Here is a 17,637-nt window from a genome sequence, read left to right on the forward strand (position 1 = left end):
TTGCATAGAGTTAGGATTATTTTTACCTGAAATCTTTCCTATATGTCTTCACTGACGGAAGATGCCTAGAGCTGTCTTTGTGGAAAAATTTTAAACTGCAAGTTTAATATTACTAGCTGTGTGGATAGTAATATTACTAGCTGTGTGGATAGTAATATTACTAGCTGTGTGGATAGTAATATTACTAGCTGTGTGGATAGTAATATTACTAGCTGTGTGGATAGTAATATTACTAGCTGTGTGGATAGTAATATTACTAGCTGTGTGGATAGTAATATTACTAGCTGTGTGGATAGTAATATTACTAGCTGTGTGGATAGTAATATTACTAGCTGTGTGGATAGTAATATTACTAGCTGTGTGGATAGTAATATTACTAGCTGTGTGGATAGTAATATTACTAGCTGTGTGGATAGTAATATTACTAGCTGTGTGGATAGTAATATTACTAGCTGTGTGGATAGTAATATTACTAGCTGTGTGGATAGTAATATTACTAGCTGTGTGGATAGTAATATTACTAGCTGTGTGGATAGTAATATTACTAGCTCTGTGCATAGTCAAGTTTTCAGTTTCTTCTTGAAAGAACTTTCACAGTTTGTATCTTTCAAGGACTTTGCCCATTTTATGAAACTGACAAATTTAGTGTCATAAAACTATTTAAAATGCTTCCTTATTATCTTTTTATGCCTCTAGATTCTGTAGTAATATAGCCTTTAATTTTTATATGGTTACTTTGCATTTTCTTTGTAATATTTTTTGATTAGCCTATCTAGGTGTGCATAAATTTTATTGATCCTAAAGTATCAGCTTTCAGTTATATTGTTTTTTGTCTATTATTTTCCTTTTCTTAATTGTTGCTCTAGCTTGTGTTATTTTCTTTTTGTTGCTTATTTCAGTTTGACTTGCTCTTTTTTATTTTTTGTTTCATATTCTAACATGGAAGTTGTAGTCATTGACTTAACACCTTGTATCTTTTCTACATTTTATCTATTTAGTCTTATTCTGTTGTTCTTATGAGGTCATCCTAAACACAATTGGTATATCTGAGTTCACTGCTACAGCAACCGTGTCAGTTCATTTCATTGGGATTCTTCCTGTCTTTGGCTGACCTTATACTTTATAAACGTTATATCCTTCTCCAGGGCCCTGCCCTTCCTGATGACATACATGTCCCAAGAATGTGCAATGGAATCTCGCCATGCTCACTTCAAAGGCGCGCGCATTCTAGCTGTCCTTCTTCCGAGACAGACTGTTTGTGCTTCTTGCAGTTATAGTCCTTTCAGTGTTCTTCACCAAGACCTTAACTCAAAGGCATAACTTCTCTTGTTCTTCCTTATTTATTGCCCAGCTTCCCCATGCATATGAAGTGATCGAAAACAACATGGGGTGCGTCAGGTACATTTTAGACTCCAAAGTGACATCTTTGACTCTTTAACATTTAAAATAAATCTTCTGCAGCAGATTGTCCCAATTTAAGATGTCATTTGCATGCGTGACTGCTGCTTCCATGAGTATTGACTATAGATCTAAGGAAAATGAAGTCACTGATCATTCAATTTTTCTATGTTAATCACTTTGTTAATTGGCCCAAGTTTGAGGAATTTTGTTTTCTTAATGTTGAGGTGTAATCCATATTTCAGGTGAAGTGAAATTTAATAGGGCTTTTCTATCCATTTCTCTGTAATTTCCACCAAATGATGTGTGGGGCCATGCCTATAAAGGGTAGAGGAGAGGACTGTAATCAGGTACCTTTCAGTTTTACACACAGGCTTTTTGCTCTTATTTCCTAATTATAGGTCTGAGGTGTTAGAAGAGTCATCTCTGCTCCCTGAGAAGGACAGTTTCAGGATTGCGAAGTGCAACTGCAGTGCCCACGAGTGTTGTGAATGTCACGTGCCTGTTCTGCCGTCCAAACTCAACTGCACTTACTTCATGTTTCTGGAAATCTCATCGGGGGGAGCCATTTTTCAGTCACCTCTAATGACAGTTCAGCCCATCAGTGTCAGTAAGTTTTACATGAGATAAAAATATCAACATTAGTCATAGAGAATTGTTAAAATTTGATTACAGATTTTAAATTCGTGCCCTACCTTTGGCCAAAGATGCACGCCGACTAGTCTCAGTGAGCATCAGTCACAGCTTTTAAAGCAACGCAGTAGTGGCCTAGGGGTCTCTGCTATGCAACTGAAATGTGAAAAACAAACCTGATGCATTTTCATCAGGGTCTGTTGCATAGTTTCCCAAATGCATTTGGCTACTGCACTGTTTTCAGGGGGAAAAAATTGTTTGGTGTCTCACCGCAAATTAGAAAGTTTTGTTTTAATTCAGTTTTTGGTCTATCTCGGGGCAAAGTGTAGGCATGTGCTTTTTGTGGTGTCTCTGGGTCACTCTAGCACCTCTCATGGTCAGTATGACTTTGGGAAACACTGGATAATGGATAACATGTCGCCATAGTCTTACCATTTAGGGAGAGGAAATGGAAACGCATGGGTTCCTATGATAAGGCATGAGTGGTAGAGCTGATTATAGCATGGGCTAAATTTTTGTAATTAGACCTTAATTAAAGTCATTAGTTACATCACTGAAAGAATAGGATATGCAGAAAATGAATCGTGCCTTCATATTACTCAGACATATTTATCATAAAGGTTGTTTGACATAAAAATTTTCTTTTCTTTTTTCCTTAAGTCAAGCCTGATCCACCATTAGATTTGCATATGGAAATCACAGACAATGGTAATTTAAAGATATCTTGGTACAGCCCAAAACCAGTACCATTCCAACTTAAATATCAAGTGAAATATTCTGAGAATTCTACAACAAATGTGAAAGAAGTAAGTATATTTTAGCAAATAAAATGAAACATTGAGAAGTATGTACAGTACAGGTGAGACCTCATTAAGTCTCATAGAAATTGCTCTCTGTATACCAGATGCACATGATCTTTCCAGAGCAGAGTGAGTGGTAATCTAATATTATGATCCTCTAATTCAAGATCGTTATAGGAAATGGCCATATGAATAACATTCTTGAATTTCTAGAAAATATCTGTAGTAGGTTATTTCACATTACTCAATATTATTTATATGTGAATCTATATATTTTATATATTAAAAAATAAATGTCTCCCAGAATTTAGTGCTTTTCAAAATTTATGTGTATTAGAACCATTCATTTATTTGACGGTCTGCTATCTGCTTATGCACATCTATACACACACATAAGCATTTACATGGTTGAATGACTGTAAGAATCTAAGTTATAGAAACTTGAGTTCATAATTGAAATTATACTTACATCTGCACTTCTATTGTCTGATTTTACATTTATCCATTCGTTGCATGGCTCAATATATTTATTTATATGCAATACGTACACTTTTACTGTAAAGCATATTAACATATAATCCATTCATTAAGTATGAGGGAGCTTCAAAAAGTTCATGGAGATTTTATGTTTTCATCCATTTTTAAAGTCCCTTTGTCTGTAATGGGCATCTACAAAATGCGAGGAACTAATCCACTTGCACGGGACACTTCAGTGCGCATTGGAATAGCAAAAGGAGGTGAGGGTTTAGGAGTGCTGGTGCAGTTGGTGTAATAGTAAATGGAGGTTTGGAGGCTACATTGAGGGTGACATATGACAAAGATGTGAAGAAGATGGCGATGCAGGTATCTATCTTGGGGGAGATGACGCTACATAGAGAGAGCAGGGTGGAGAGACCCCATGTGTGGAGCATCTAGAAGCCAGTGTAGCTAAGTGGAGTGAGTGAGGATGAAAATGACAGGAGATTTAATTAGAGAAAGGATGGAGAGAAGACAGGGGATGAGGTGGATGGAGTGAAAGAGGAAGGAGATGAAGAAGGCCCTCGTGAACCATTCAAGGAGTTCGGCAATTTACGTACGTAAGTAAGGAAGCATTGCTACAAGGGTTCTAGTTTAAACACATCTGAGTAGTGGTTTGTCCAAGCAAACTGCACTTAACATGTCTCTATGATCAGTGGATGACTGCAGACAAGTGATCTCAGTCACGTATTTGCCTCAGTCTCACTAGGGTGCCTTGAAAAAAAGGTCCAATCGAAGCTGGCTTACAAGAGGAACTGGTAGGCCAGTTAAATTCAAGGCAGAGAGGTAAGCTTAGAAGCTTATGGAGAGTTTTTGAAGATTCCAAAGGGATAATCATGATAGAATTTCTTGTCAGATACAGAATGATCATGGGAGCTTATTATGAAGCTATTTTAAGAAAATTGAAAATTGCATTGGTAAGAAAAGGGCTAGGAAAATTGCACCTATTTTTTTCCCCCATCATGACAATGCACGTGCCCATATTTCAAGAGTAGCAAGAGAAGAGACTTCCATTGGGAAACCTTACCCCAATTTACCTCACAGCCTTGCCCCTGCCCTTCAGATTTCTTGTAGTTCCACAAACACAATGAATATGTAAAAGGAACATGTTTTGAATATTTTGAGGATCCCAAAACTGCCATTTACATGGTGAAAATAAAAATGTGTGAAATTCTTTTGGGAAAGAATAAAGAGATTGAAACACCACCTTCAGAAGTATACATATCTAGATGGAGGCTGTATCAAGAAACAATAGCTTCATATTTTGATATTTTTGTTTAATAAAAGTTTCTATGTTCTGGGGGGTATGACATGGCAGAGGCGAAGATGTGGTAAAAGAAGTGGTGTTAAAAAACCCAGGGATAATGGAATCCAAAATCGGCGGCAAGGAGGGTGTAAGAGAACTGGTAGGGCTTCATCAATGGTAATGTAACTGACAGGAATTACTGAAACCCCAATGCAGGCTGAGAATGATAGTGGGACAAGAGGAAAGTGAAAGGAAATAGAGGAAAGAACTAGAGAAAGATCTAGGAGGCAAAGGGCATTTATAGAGGTCTAAATAAAGCCATGTACATAGGTAAATATATATATGATGATGGGGAACTAGATCTATGTGCATATATTTATAGGTTTCGTATTTAGGTAGCAGACGGACATTGGGCCTCCACTCAAGTACTTCCTCAATGCAAGAACACTTTGTTCTATTAAACTGGCATTCCATGATGCTCACCTTCCTGACACGATCGCTGAAGACAAAATGGGTGCATAAGCAAATGTGGTGAAGAAAACTGATGGTCCCCGGCTATCTAAAGATATAACACCTGGGATCTTAAAGGCTTGAAGATAAACAAGCGGCCATCTAGTTGAGAAGCAACAAAGCCCACACGAAAGAAGCACACCAGCCTGTGTGATCATGAGGTGTCAGTGGGAACAGGTATTAGGCATCAAAGAACAAAAAACCATACCATTTTGAATGATGGGGAGTGCGGAGTGGGGACCCAAAGTTCATCTGTAGGCAACTGGACATCCCCTTAGAGTAGGGTCACGGAGAGGAGATGAGCCAGTCAGGGTGCAGTGTAGCAACAACAAAACATACAACTTTCCTCTAGTTCTTGAATGCTTTCTCTCCCCCTCCCCACCCGCCTGCCCTCACTGTCATGATCACAATTCTACTTCACAAATCTGGCTAGACCAGAGGATGCACTCTGGTACAGATAGGAACTGGAAACATAGGGAATTTAGGACAGATGATCCCTTCAGGACCAGTGGTGAGGAAGGCGAAACTGGAAGGGTGGAGGAAATGTGGGGTAGAAAGTCGGGGGCTGATCACAAGGATCTACATATAACCCTCTCTCTAGGGTATGGACAACAGAAAAGTAGGTGAAGGACGTTGGACAGTGTAAGACATGACAAAATAGTAATTTATAAATTATCAAGGGTTTGTGAGGGCTGGGGGACTGGGAGGGAGAGGAAAGATGATCTGCTACCAAGGGCTCAAATAGAAAGCAAATGTTTTGAGAATGATGATGGCCACAAATGTACCAATGTGCCTGACACATGGATGTGTGTATGGATTGTGATAAGGGTTGTACGAGCCCCCAATAAAATGATTAAAAAAAGAAAGTTTGGGGGGAGGAGGAAATCACAGGGGAAAAAGTTTTATGAATATTGTTGGACAGACCCTTTTAGTTTGTGAAAATAAGGCTTATATAAATCACAAGGAAATAAAAACAAATATGGATATAGACCAATTTTCCATTGGAGTTTAAAAGTCATAAGAATGTGAAATGTGTGGGAACCTTTATAGACATTGATTTTTGACTCTGTGCTGCTTTCTTCTTGTCATATTTATAACATAAAAATAATAGTTTGATATATACCCTGACATTGAGGGTGATTCATGAGAATATTTCTCCCCAAATCATTGAGCTTCCAATAAATTTTCACTCTAACTGAAGATATAATTTTGTACCTTACATTAAAACCATTAAGTCCATAAATTACAAAATCAACACAAATATATATTTAATTATATGTGTTCATGGCTATAGATGACAAAACTTCAAAAATCCCATTATCTTTTTATTCATTTTCCCCCTAAACTTTTTGAAGCCTCATAAATTAATGGGTTGGGCTCTGGGATATTTTTCTCCTGGTTTGGAAATGGTATTTTGACTCGTTCATGGTAGCTCATCAGTAGGCTCAGGCTCTAGAATTTCTCCACACTTCCCTCTAGCACACACAGAGTTTTCCTTCTCTGCCCTGTGGCACATTGGTTTCTACTGTGCATGTGACAGGTGGCAGTTGGGGCTTGAAATTTCTAACTGACTGTGACTGCATTCCTCAAAAGGTGAAAGGTCAGGCATTCAGTTAAGACTATTTGCTAATCGTCATTTTAATTTTGTTACTTGGGTCCATTGGCTATTTAATGATGGGCATGCACGCATTTGTCATTGGTCATTGATTTCTGCCTCATTCCGTTATGCTCTGATAAAACCAAAAGAACAAACAACTCCCTGCCAATGAGAGATGCTGACGTATGGAGACCCTCTGGAACAGACTCGAATTGGCCTGTGGTTGCAGCACTGTCAATCGTTATAGAAGAAGGAAGCCCCATCGATCTGCCGTTTCAAACTGCAGCGAGAGCCCAACTTGTAACCAGCATGCCACCGGGGCTCTGCTTTGTACTCTGTAAAACGTTAATTCCTTCATATTTTTCAGACTTGCTGATGTCCAGTTTTGATAAAGGTTCTGTAGTTATCCAGTGCTGCTAGAACAGAACAACCATACCACAAGGGAGTGGGTTTGACAAACAAGAATTGTTTTCTTACAGCTTAGGAGGCTGGAAGTCTGAATGCAGGCTATGGGCTTTGGGGGCTAGCTTTCTTTCACTCTAGTTCTTTTCAACTCCTCTTGGGGTTCACTGGCAATCCCCATGTTCTCGGTATAGACCTCAGCCAACAAGCACACACTTTTGCTTGCTTCTCTGTGTCTCATCTGTTCATATCCACTTCAAAAGTGAATGGCTTAAAACACACCCAACGTTGATATAGTCTCAATAACATGAAAAAGAAAACACTTCCAAAGGGATCGCATCATAAGCAAAGGAGTCGGGACTCACCACACATATTTAGGGGTCACCATTCATTCCATACCAGTTCCCCTTGACTTGATTCTCTGATGCTTCACAATAACATTTCTCATTCAACATTTACCAGGTGGCAGAGATGGTCTCCGCCACGTCCCTGCTAGTAGACAGCCTGCTTCCTGGGTCTTCCTATGAGGCTCAGGTGCGGGCCAGGAGGCTGGATGGCCCAGGGATCTGGAGTGACTGGAGCACCCCTTACATCTTTACCACCCACGGTAAGTGTTACGTTCGCGATGTAGTAGCCTCTACTGAGAGGTCAAGATCTTTCCTGAATTAACCTTTGCCATATTATTGGCATCTTAAAATATTCTGACACTAAACCAAAAGGAAGAAATTATAGGAAATGATGTTTAAAGTTTGAACAAAGAAATTAATGAACACTTGCAGAAAATAAGTAATAGCTCCATGTTTTCTGTGTTTCCATAGTAGTTTCGCTGTTTTTGCCTCTAAGGGGCACTCTGGCCATACTTCTTCCAAGACAGACCGGTTGTCCTTTTAGCAGTCCATGGTCCTTTCAATGTTCTTCTTCAGTACCACAATTCAAAATCCTTGTTTTTTCGGTCTCCTTTATTCAGTGTCCACCTTTCAAATGCATATGAGGCAATTGGAAATATCACGCCTTGGCTCGGGCGCACCTTAGTCCTCCAAGTAACATCCATGCTTTTCAACACTCTAAAGAGATTTTGTGCAGCAGATGTACCTAATGCAACTCATAGTTTGATCGCTTGACCGCTGCTTCTGTGAACATTGATTCTGGATCCAAGCAAGGCAAAATCCTGGACAACTTTCATGTATTTTTCCATTCATGATGATGTCATCTTTGGTCCAGTTGTGAGGCTTTTGGTATTTTTCAATAGGTGATGGGTAAGGGCAGGCAAAGATCAAAGGTGTCTAGAAGTAAAAGGCTAGATTGCATTGAAGATTTTACTGATAACATTTCGTATAGCAGTGGTGGTGCTAGTAAAGGCTCAGGGAGACGTGAGGAGGGCCACCGCGGATATCTCTATCACATTAGAGAGTAGATATGGCACCAGTGGCTGATTATTGCTGGAAACATGGATGCTACATGTGTTTTGAGTGAGGCTTTACTAGAAAAATGATGACTATGTGATTGGACAGTGGAGGAAGGGCTATGCTTTTTATGTAGTGGCAAAGAACTTGTCTGAATTAAGTTCAAATGTTTGATGGAAGTTAGAACTTGCAAGTGATGAACTTGGATATCTGGCTGATGATACTCTTTAGCAATATACTAAAGGGCCTCCTTGATTTCTCCTTGCCACTTAAAATAAATATGTGAAAGGAAAGGGATACAAATTGTGCAAAATGAAAACAAAGCTTGAAGTTTTGGAAAAGTCTGCCTTACAAACTAAGGACACGTATCTGGAATTTTTTTTTAGTTTTCAAAAATTACGTAAACAGTAACGTAGTAAAGACTACTTTGGATATTTTTCTCAAGTGGCAAATGAGGCAAAAGATAATGTTTCTCTCTGATTCCTAATGAGCACCTCTAAATCATCTGTCTTTTGGAGGATTCCATTTCTTACGACGTCTATGACACTGCCCGTGAGGAGACCAACCGTGCTTCGTAGCAAAGAACCTTTTGCTAAGTTGTTCTATCCCCTCGTTCAAGGGGCTGATCCTTCACTTCGAATCTAGTTTTCAGCATGTGATCATGTGTTTCTTCATTGTTATGTGTAGGGTCTGGCCGAGGAGTAGGTTTTGGATGTTCATCTGGAATGCCCACAGAAGGGCGGTAGCATGCTACTGTCCTGCCATCCGATGTCCAAGCAAGCCCCACCTTCCAATTGTAGTCATCTGGGACAAACAAATTATAGTCATCCGATGACAAATACTGTGTAAAACTCCATTTTGAATTGATAAGCAATATTTCAGGACAGTTCTGGTTGACAGTGCCCGTGTTACTGCTGCTACTGCCGTGGTGCACCGAGATGCGAGTATCAGATGGCACGGCAAAAGGTGTGATGAAGAGAAACGGTTGAAACATCTGTTTCCAAGCACACCTGTTTTAATCCCTTGATAGGTCCTCACTGCGAAACCGCCATCTTGTCTCCCGTACCTGCAGTTTTTACCAAAGACACAGGCACACAAACATTTGCCAAGAGTCGAATCCACTGGTGGTATAGTGGTTATGTGTTGGGCTGCTAACTGCAAGGCCAACAGTTCAAAACCACTAGCTGCTCCTCGGGAGAAAGAGGAGGCTTTCTATTCCAGCAGACAGTTACAGTGTTGGGCCCTGGCAGGGCCTATCCTTCCCTGTTCTATATCTAGGGTCCCTACGAGGTAGAATAGACTGGATGCCAGTGAGTTTTTGCTTGAGAAGCCGCTTACTGATGGATCTAAGGAATGACCATAGCAGAAAACTCATCCGATTATAGGCTAACGGGGACAGAGAAAGAACAAAGGAGGGAATGCCATTTGCTTCTCAAATTCTGCAGGCAGGAAACAGGCTTAAGTTATCTACATATGTTATCCACCAGGAAAAGGAAAGAATCATTCCGGCAACAACTCAGAGTTCATCAGATCTGATGAAAAGGGCATGGGAAGCAGAGTTGCCTTGCTTTCAACGGGTGAGACCAGGGCCTCTGTGGCCTTAAAGAGAGGGGTCATAACCGGTTACATGTCAAGTCTGACCTTCCCCAATTCAGCTCCAGACTGGCTGCTCTGTAGGTGTCCTGGGAGGACAGAGCTATCACACAGAGCTGAGGAAGTGGAGTCGCCATGCCCAAAGGGCAGAAAAAGGACCTGCTGGGCCCAAGGAGGTGGAGTTATTACTCAGGTGGGCTGGAGGAATGGAGCCCCCAAAAGCCGGGGGAGTAGAGTTGCTGCCTTCGCAGAGTTGCTAGTCTTGGAAGCCAGGGCTGTGGGACTTCGGCCCAGAACAGGGGGATCATGATGAACACAAAAGTGTTGACAGCAAGTCTTTTACCTGGGTGGTCTCAGAGGATAGGTCATTATTTTCCACTCTTGTGAGCTAATGTTTTGTTAACTTTTGAACTTGTTTGGTGCTTGTTATTCCTTCTAATTTCTTCCATTTTTTAGTAGAAGTGTCTACCTTGTGCCTGTTCCCCATTGTACTTGGGAAATTGTCATTTCTATCCTAGATTTCACAGGTGAAGAAGAATTTTACTCCAGGTTGGAACATGCCTAAATTCTCACCCATGTTTGATTTAGATGACTTAGAAAGTGATATTTTGGAGATGACATGATGGGCTGAATGTGCTTTTATGTGTCGAGGAGATGAAGAATTGGTGCACCAATGATGGGATGTCATGGATTGAGTTGTGTTTTCCAAAATGTGTGCTAATTTCATTAGGGGATTTTTTTCAAGGTTGTGTGTTTGTCTTTTATTTTGTGATCTGATGTAACTACCCTCGATTTGGTAATGTGTGGTCAATTCTAACCTAAGCCTTCTAACGTGTAGCCTTATAAACTGTGAGAAAATAAATTTCTTTCTGCTAAAGCCACCCGCGTAGGGCATTTCTATTATATAGCAGCCCTAGGACAGAGAGGGTGTTTCCTTCGTCTGGCAATTAGCAAAACAGTTTTGTTGGCAGATACTCCACATATCATACAATTTGAGCATGCGGTCATAGTAAGAAGAGTTGTACAATCAGCACCAGAATCAATTTCAGAGTATTTTCTTCGCCTCCTCATTGTTGTTAGCTCCCCATTGCTGCCCCATCCCCTCTAGGTAATTATTAATCCAGTTACTGTCTCTATAGATTTCCCTATCCTGGATTTCATGTACAGAAAATCATGCAAAACACAAGCAGGATGCAAACAAATGAAGAACCCAACACCACTGACTAGGCAAAAGACAGAAAAACTTTAACTGAAAGGAAAGCAGAAAATATTAAAATCTGAAACAACTTTAACATGAGTCCAAAGGGAGATCAAATAATAAGTAAGGTGTGTCAGCCATGATCTGTGTTACCATGTTCGCTGCCTGGAAGGAAGGCTGTTCATTCCCCTGGACTGTGTCAGAGGAAATTCACTGGAGGCTGAATCCATGGGTGGGCTTTACAAATGGATTTTGGCTTCCACTGTCATCCACAGCCTTCCGCCAACTGGGTTTTCACAATGTAAGCTCTGATACTATTCTTTCTGAAGATTTTGATCTTATTATTTACAGTTTATACATGTGTGAATTTATTCAAAAATGTGTTAAAAGATGTCTACCAGTGAATGACTGTAGACAACTTCTCTTACTAAGACGTTTGTCTTAGTCTCCATAGGGTGTCTTCAAATACAAGGTCCATGGAAACTAGCTTCCAAGGGCATCCGCAGGGCCCGTCAGATTCAAGCCAGAGAGGTGAGTTCAGAAGGTCATGGCAACTAGTTTGGCGGATTCCAAAGGCGCAATCTTCTTTTCTTGAAGGATAAAGGATAACCAGGAGGAATTTTTGAAGAATGAATTTGGACACCTGGTTTATCACTTCCAAACATTTTCAGCTATATTGAATTTTATTTTTTTGAACGGGGGTTGCCTGATGTGGTTCAGCCATATTCCGTTAGCGGTAGTATTTTCCGTTGCAGCCCTAGCCAACTGAATACCAATTGTTGTATTGGTATTCATTTACAAAATTTACAACAGCTGCTTTTTATTTGAGTCGCTATGGTGACATATAGGTTACAGGTTTCACTGCTAACTGCAGGGGCAGCAATTTTCAAGCTCTGGCCTCTTTGTGGGGGTAAAGAAGAGACTTACTTTGCAGTCTCATAAAGATTTACACTTTCTGAAACTCAAAGGAGCAATATTAGCCTGTCCTGTAAGGGCTCTGAATTGGAATCCACTTGATGGCTGTGAGTTGAGTCGTTTGACTTTTTATTTATTAATACATTAAAGCTGTGCCTGCCAGTGTGTAGTTAATGAGGCATTGACTATTAGTGATCAAGGAATTCTTAAGGTTTCTTTAGAAATCATTTAGGTAGCTTCTCTATTGTGATTAGAACGTCTTAGTTTTTTAGAAGAAAAGAAAATCAGGACCTTTGCCAGAATATATGAAGTCCAAGAATATGATAGATAACTATGCTTCAGACTGAAAATAACATTAAAAGAGCCAAATTCTTGCCATACCTTTATTAGCTGTATTTTCTGTTTTGTTCAAAAAGGGGAGAAACATATTAGGCAATTTTTAGATTTTATACTTGACAGCAAAAAGTAGGTCCTTTTCCCCACCTCCCAATTCTAAAATCTTACTTTCTGAGGTTATAATAAATAACCACATTTTAAAATTACTATCTAGAATTCTATGATTTATAATTTATATTCCTTTAGATAATTTACTCATAACTGTCAACAGACTTTTTGTTTTAAAATAAAGTTCTAGTTGTATCGCTAATTGCAGATATTGCTCCTTGGCCATGAAAAGAAAACATCATCGTTTTCTTATTTTGCCAACCTCAGGTTTTATTAACTTGCTTATCCTAATTTTAAGCGGGAATTTCAGTGTTTCATCATGTGAAGTAGCCTGGCTGTAATTTATCAACTAACCTGATTATTTATTTGATGAAATGAAAGTATTTTGAGTTTCAAAATGAATAGATTTAACTTAATTCATGAAAGCTCATTTGTTGTTGTTGTTGTTTTTAAGGAAGTATTCTGAGAATTTTTAAAGCAGTTTAATAGTGAAATGTGGATTGTTCCGAAGAAAGGTCAGCAGGGCAAGCTAATCTTTTGCAATAAATTGTATCCAAATGGAGTTTAATTGCCACCCTGTATTAGGATTATATTCAATTATGCCCAGGAATCGACTGGGACGGTTTGATGCTTTCGGGTTTTCCCCAGTTTCTCTAAGACTTTAGAAATACAAAGCTAAAATTCCTGACGTACATTATAAACATTACAGTTTCACCTGCTAATTTTGAGTAGAGTTTTATTCTATATTGAATAACTAAAACAATAAAAAAAGATGAAGTTCTTTTAAAAAAGAGATAACCCAGAAGGTATGTGTGAAAACAGGTAATTCATATTCTCTCAGCAGAAAATGATTTACTTTAAGTTGCACAAGGTTATCTTTGTCCTGCACTGTGGTATAAAGAATTTTTTTATATAAACAATTACTTGCTATTTTTGTTGTTGATGGTGGTGGTGTTCCTTTGGGGAAAATAGGCAAACCAAATTTTCAGCAAGAGAAGACTGAATAAATAGTATGGAATAGTATTATAGACATTTAAGAATCATGTGTTACCAGAAGGATTTCCCACTAATTGAACTGGCCTATACGTCAAACTCCCCGATAGCAATTATATGCAATTGACATGTTCAGAAGCAGGCATTTCAGTCTTTCATCGTGCGAAGTAGCCTGACACACTAGTGTGAGAAGAACCAGACGACGCTTTCCTAAGGCTATGGTGTTAGTGGTTGTTGGCCTTTGGTTCTGATCCTGTGCCTTGAGAGTGTCCAACGAATGGTACTGTTTTATTTCTCTTTGCTTTTTTTAGGAAATGCGTTTCGCTCATAGGCATGGCTCTGCCTTTGTTAATAAGTGCTATTGAAAGTACCCCTATCATTTACACAAACCCTCATTTTTTGTGTAAGTCATGTTCAGTTATTTAAAAGTTTATTCGGTACAAGCCAACAATTCATGTATTTCAGTCTGAAACCAGCTTAGACTTAAATAACCTCATTTTCTCAGCAGTGTTTTAAATTCTATATCATTGGTTAAATTAATGACACAGTCAATAGAATTAACGTATGCCCCAGGAGGATGATTTATAATCTTCACTGACATAAAAATATAATGACATTCTGGAAGGAACCAGAGACATCTATAAACCATAGATATATGAATGGGTTTGGGGCTCATACTTAATTCTAGACTCAATCTAAGATAAATTAGTTCTTATGACACAGCTCTGCTTGATTCTTGCACTTATAAGGGATCACTGACGATATGGGTAGCTAAATGTGGTGAAGAAGCAGATGGCACTCAGCTATCAGAAAGAGTAGCATCGGAGGTCTTATAGACTTGCCTTAAAACCAGCAGTCATCTAAGTGACGCCAGCAACTCAATCCACATGGAAGAAGCACACCAGCCTATGTGATCCAAGGATTGTAAGTAATAAAACCCAAGTTCAAAGGAAGGCATGTTTGTTATCAGAGAGTAAATAGGGAATACCCGGTTTGCAGAAGGCTGTGGATGGCAGTGGAAGCCCAAAATCCATTTGCAGGATCCTACCGAGATCGTGTCCGGTGACTGTCCTCTGCAATGTGAACAACCTTGCCAGCAGACCGAGAGCATTATAAAGTCGATTAGGGCTGATGCAGTTCCTTTAAAATAATACCTTTGCATTTGATCTCCCTTTTGATCCATTTTAAAGTTATTTGAGTTTTTAATATTTTCTGCTTTTTTTACATTGAGGGTTTTTTGTTTTGGCTATTCATTGTTGTTGGGTTTTTGTTTGTTTGCTTTGTATGATTTTGCATGGTTGTGTTTTGTTTTGTATGCTTTTCTGTAGAAGAAATCCAGGATAGCTAGAGCTGTGGAGACAGTAACCAGACCGGGGCACTACAGAGGAGGAGGAGGGGAAATGGGGAGCGCACAACAATGAGCATGAGAAGAAATACTCTGAAATTGATTGTGGTGATGACTGCAATAATCTTAATATGATTGATTCCATTGTATGCTATGCGAAGTATATGCCACTAAAACTAGTTAAAAATCATGTTTTTGAAAAGTGTTTATTTCCTTCAGCAATGGGATGCTGGGATACTCAAATTAATTTTGGGGACCAGTACTTCCAGATTTGTTTGTTCTTTTTGAGTACATTATTCATTTTATTTAATAATTTTCTTATTTATATATTATTCCCTTAATTTGCCTGCTTATTTGAAGTTTTCAAATATTCAAACAAGGCAATAACAACCAAAGAACATCCCCTTTTCCTTTATAGGGATTTTCCCCCCCTTTGTAATTGTATGAAACCCTGGCAGCATAGTAGGTGATGTGTGGGGCTGGTCATTTGAAACCACCAGGCGAAAGATGGAGAAAGATGAGGCTTTCTACTCCTGTCAGAGTTACTGGCTCGGAAACCCACTGAAGTTCTTTCCTGTCCCACAGGGTCGTGGTGAGTTAGAAACAACTCAATGACAGGGGATGAGTGAGTGAGGATACGAGGTCTGATGGAAAATATGCCCCTGTTCCAGACTAGATTACATTTTGAGGAATCGCCAACCTAGTTAGTTGTGTGCTGTAGAATCCATTGCAATGTCTACTGGCCCAGTAAGAGAGGGGAACTGTCCCATAGGGTTTCCTAGGAGATAATCTTTATGGGACCGTATTGCCAAATCTTTTCTCACACAGAGCAAGGAGTGGGTTCCATCCCTGACTTATTGATTGTTAGCAGTACTTAAACATTGTGCCACCAGATTGAGTAATAATTACGTATTAGAACATCTTTGTGTTGTAGATATTGAAGACCTTATGGATTCTCCATTCACTTGAAGATTGGGGTGGTAGGGATACTAAATAACTATTCATGAACAAGCTGTCCCTTAGAAATGTAGTCCTGGACTGCATTGTGAATCCTTTAAAAAAAGAGTCTAAGTTCCTTAAAGAGTGTCTTCTGTCTTTCTCTGATATTCTGCCTTTTTCCTCATTACAGATGTCATATACTTTCCACCTAAAATTCTCACGAGCACTGGATCTAATGCTTCTTTTCACTGCATCTATAAAAATGCAAACGAGATCGTTTCTTCCAAAAAGATTGTTTGGTGGATGAATTTGGCTGAGAAAATTCCTCAAAGCCAGTATAGTGTTCTGAATGACCATGTCAGCAAAGTTACTCTCCCCAATTTGAATGCGACCAAGCCCCGAGGCCAGTTCACCTACAATGCAGTGCACTGCTGCAGCGCGCAGGAGTGCCACCACCGCTATGCGCAGCTGTACGTGATTGGTAAGCGGCGGAGGGTTTGTTCTTTGCAGTCCATAACTTACGTTGTCATCAGGGACTCTATTTTGGAGTCCCATTTAAGATGCAATGAAATTGTTTTTGTTCAAATATGTTTGGTGTTTTTGCTTTATATTAATATTTTAATGTGTTTTAAATAGATGTCAATATCAATATATCATGTGAAACTGATGGATACTTAACTAAAATGACTTGCAGATGGTCAACCAATACAATCCAATCACTTTTGGGAAGTACTTTGCAGTTGAGGTATTATAGGTATGTATTAGTTTTGCTGTCTTATTTTTCTGCATCAGATAGAGTGAGATAAATGTTTCTGTGGAAATATCTCCTGGTAGTATTCTTCAATATCTTCTTCCTGTAAGAGGAGGGTAGGATACACTTAATTTGAACATTTCGGAGGGGTAAAATAAATTGGTGATTCTGAAAACACGCTACACTTGATCCCCACAAAATGTAATTTGCTTTTTAACAAAACATTTTGGCAGTGAATGAAATCCTCGAAATATCATTTTAACTCTTGAATGTAATTAAACACGTTTTACATGTATTTTTGATTTGTAGAATTGACTTAAGAAAAAATATAGGGGATTTTAAAGGCTTAATATCATTTGAATAAAGATTAACATTTTAAAAATGCTCGTGATTTAAGAGATATCGAATGGTTTCTTAGAACTAACTGAAATTATTTAAGAAATAAAAAGAGAAAAAATAATAGCAGATAAGAAATATTCTGATAAAGAATAACTAATACTTGTTTCTTTTTTACTGGTTCCTGTTTTAAAGAGAGCTTTAGGTGCTTCCCATGTTATTCCCTTTTCTCTACAGTTTTTTCTGAAATAACATCACCTTTGATTAGAGTAGATAGTTACATTTACATTTTTTGTAAATATCCCAAAAGAGTTTTGTAATATAAATCCTGCTCCCAAACACTATGCCCTAGTGTATTTCTATTTGCATTTGAAATTTTCTATTTATGTTTTTGTATAAGTTATATTTGTATAACTTGTGTTTATTCTTAAACATCTAAATTTTTCTACTGTCAAATTAAATTTCTGCTCTAAAATAGCATTCCTAATGTTAACCTGTTCTTAAATGAACCAAACCACATAAAACAGAGCCCTTGAGCAGTGTGGGATTATTTCATGTGAGCAAGCGATCTCATCTCTCTCTCCTGGAGCAACCGGTGTACTTGAAGAGCTCACCTTG

General features: G+C 38.8%; 1 protein-coding gene and 1 pseudogene across 1 annotated transcript in view; one reads left to right on the forward strand and one right to left on the reverse strand.

Moving 5' to 3' along the window:
- Positions 1-17,637, forward strand: part of LEPR (leptin receptor) — an 86,524-nt gene that overhangs the window by 27,998 nt on the left and 40,889 nt on the right. Inside the window, exons 4-8 of the mRNA XM_075535593.1 lie at positions 1,800-2,008; positions 2,692-2,837; positions 7,565-7,709; positions 16,123-16,413; positions 16,569-16,686. Of these exons, the coding sequence (XP_075391708.1) occupies positions 1,800-2,008; positions 2,692-2,837; positions 7,565-7,709; positions 16,123-16,413; positions 16,569-16,686 (909 nt within the window). The remainder of the gene's footprint in view (positions 1-1,799; positions 2,009-2,691; positions 2,838-7,564; positions 7,710-16,122; positions 16,414-16,568; positions 16,687-17,637) is intronic.
- On the reverse strand, positions 9,007-10,235 carry LOC142429018 (large ribosomal subunit protein mL42 pseudogene; annotated as a pseudogene).

The sequence above is a fragment of the Tenrec ecaudatus genome, chromosome 1, assembly GCF_050624435.1.
Source record: "Tenrec ecaudatus isolate mTenEca1 chromosome 1, mTenEca1.hap1, whole genome shotgun sequence".
Taxonomy (NCBI): domain Eukaryota; kingdom Metazoa; phylum Chordata; class Mammalia; order Afrosoricida; family Tenrecidae; genus Tenrec; species Tenrec ecaudatus.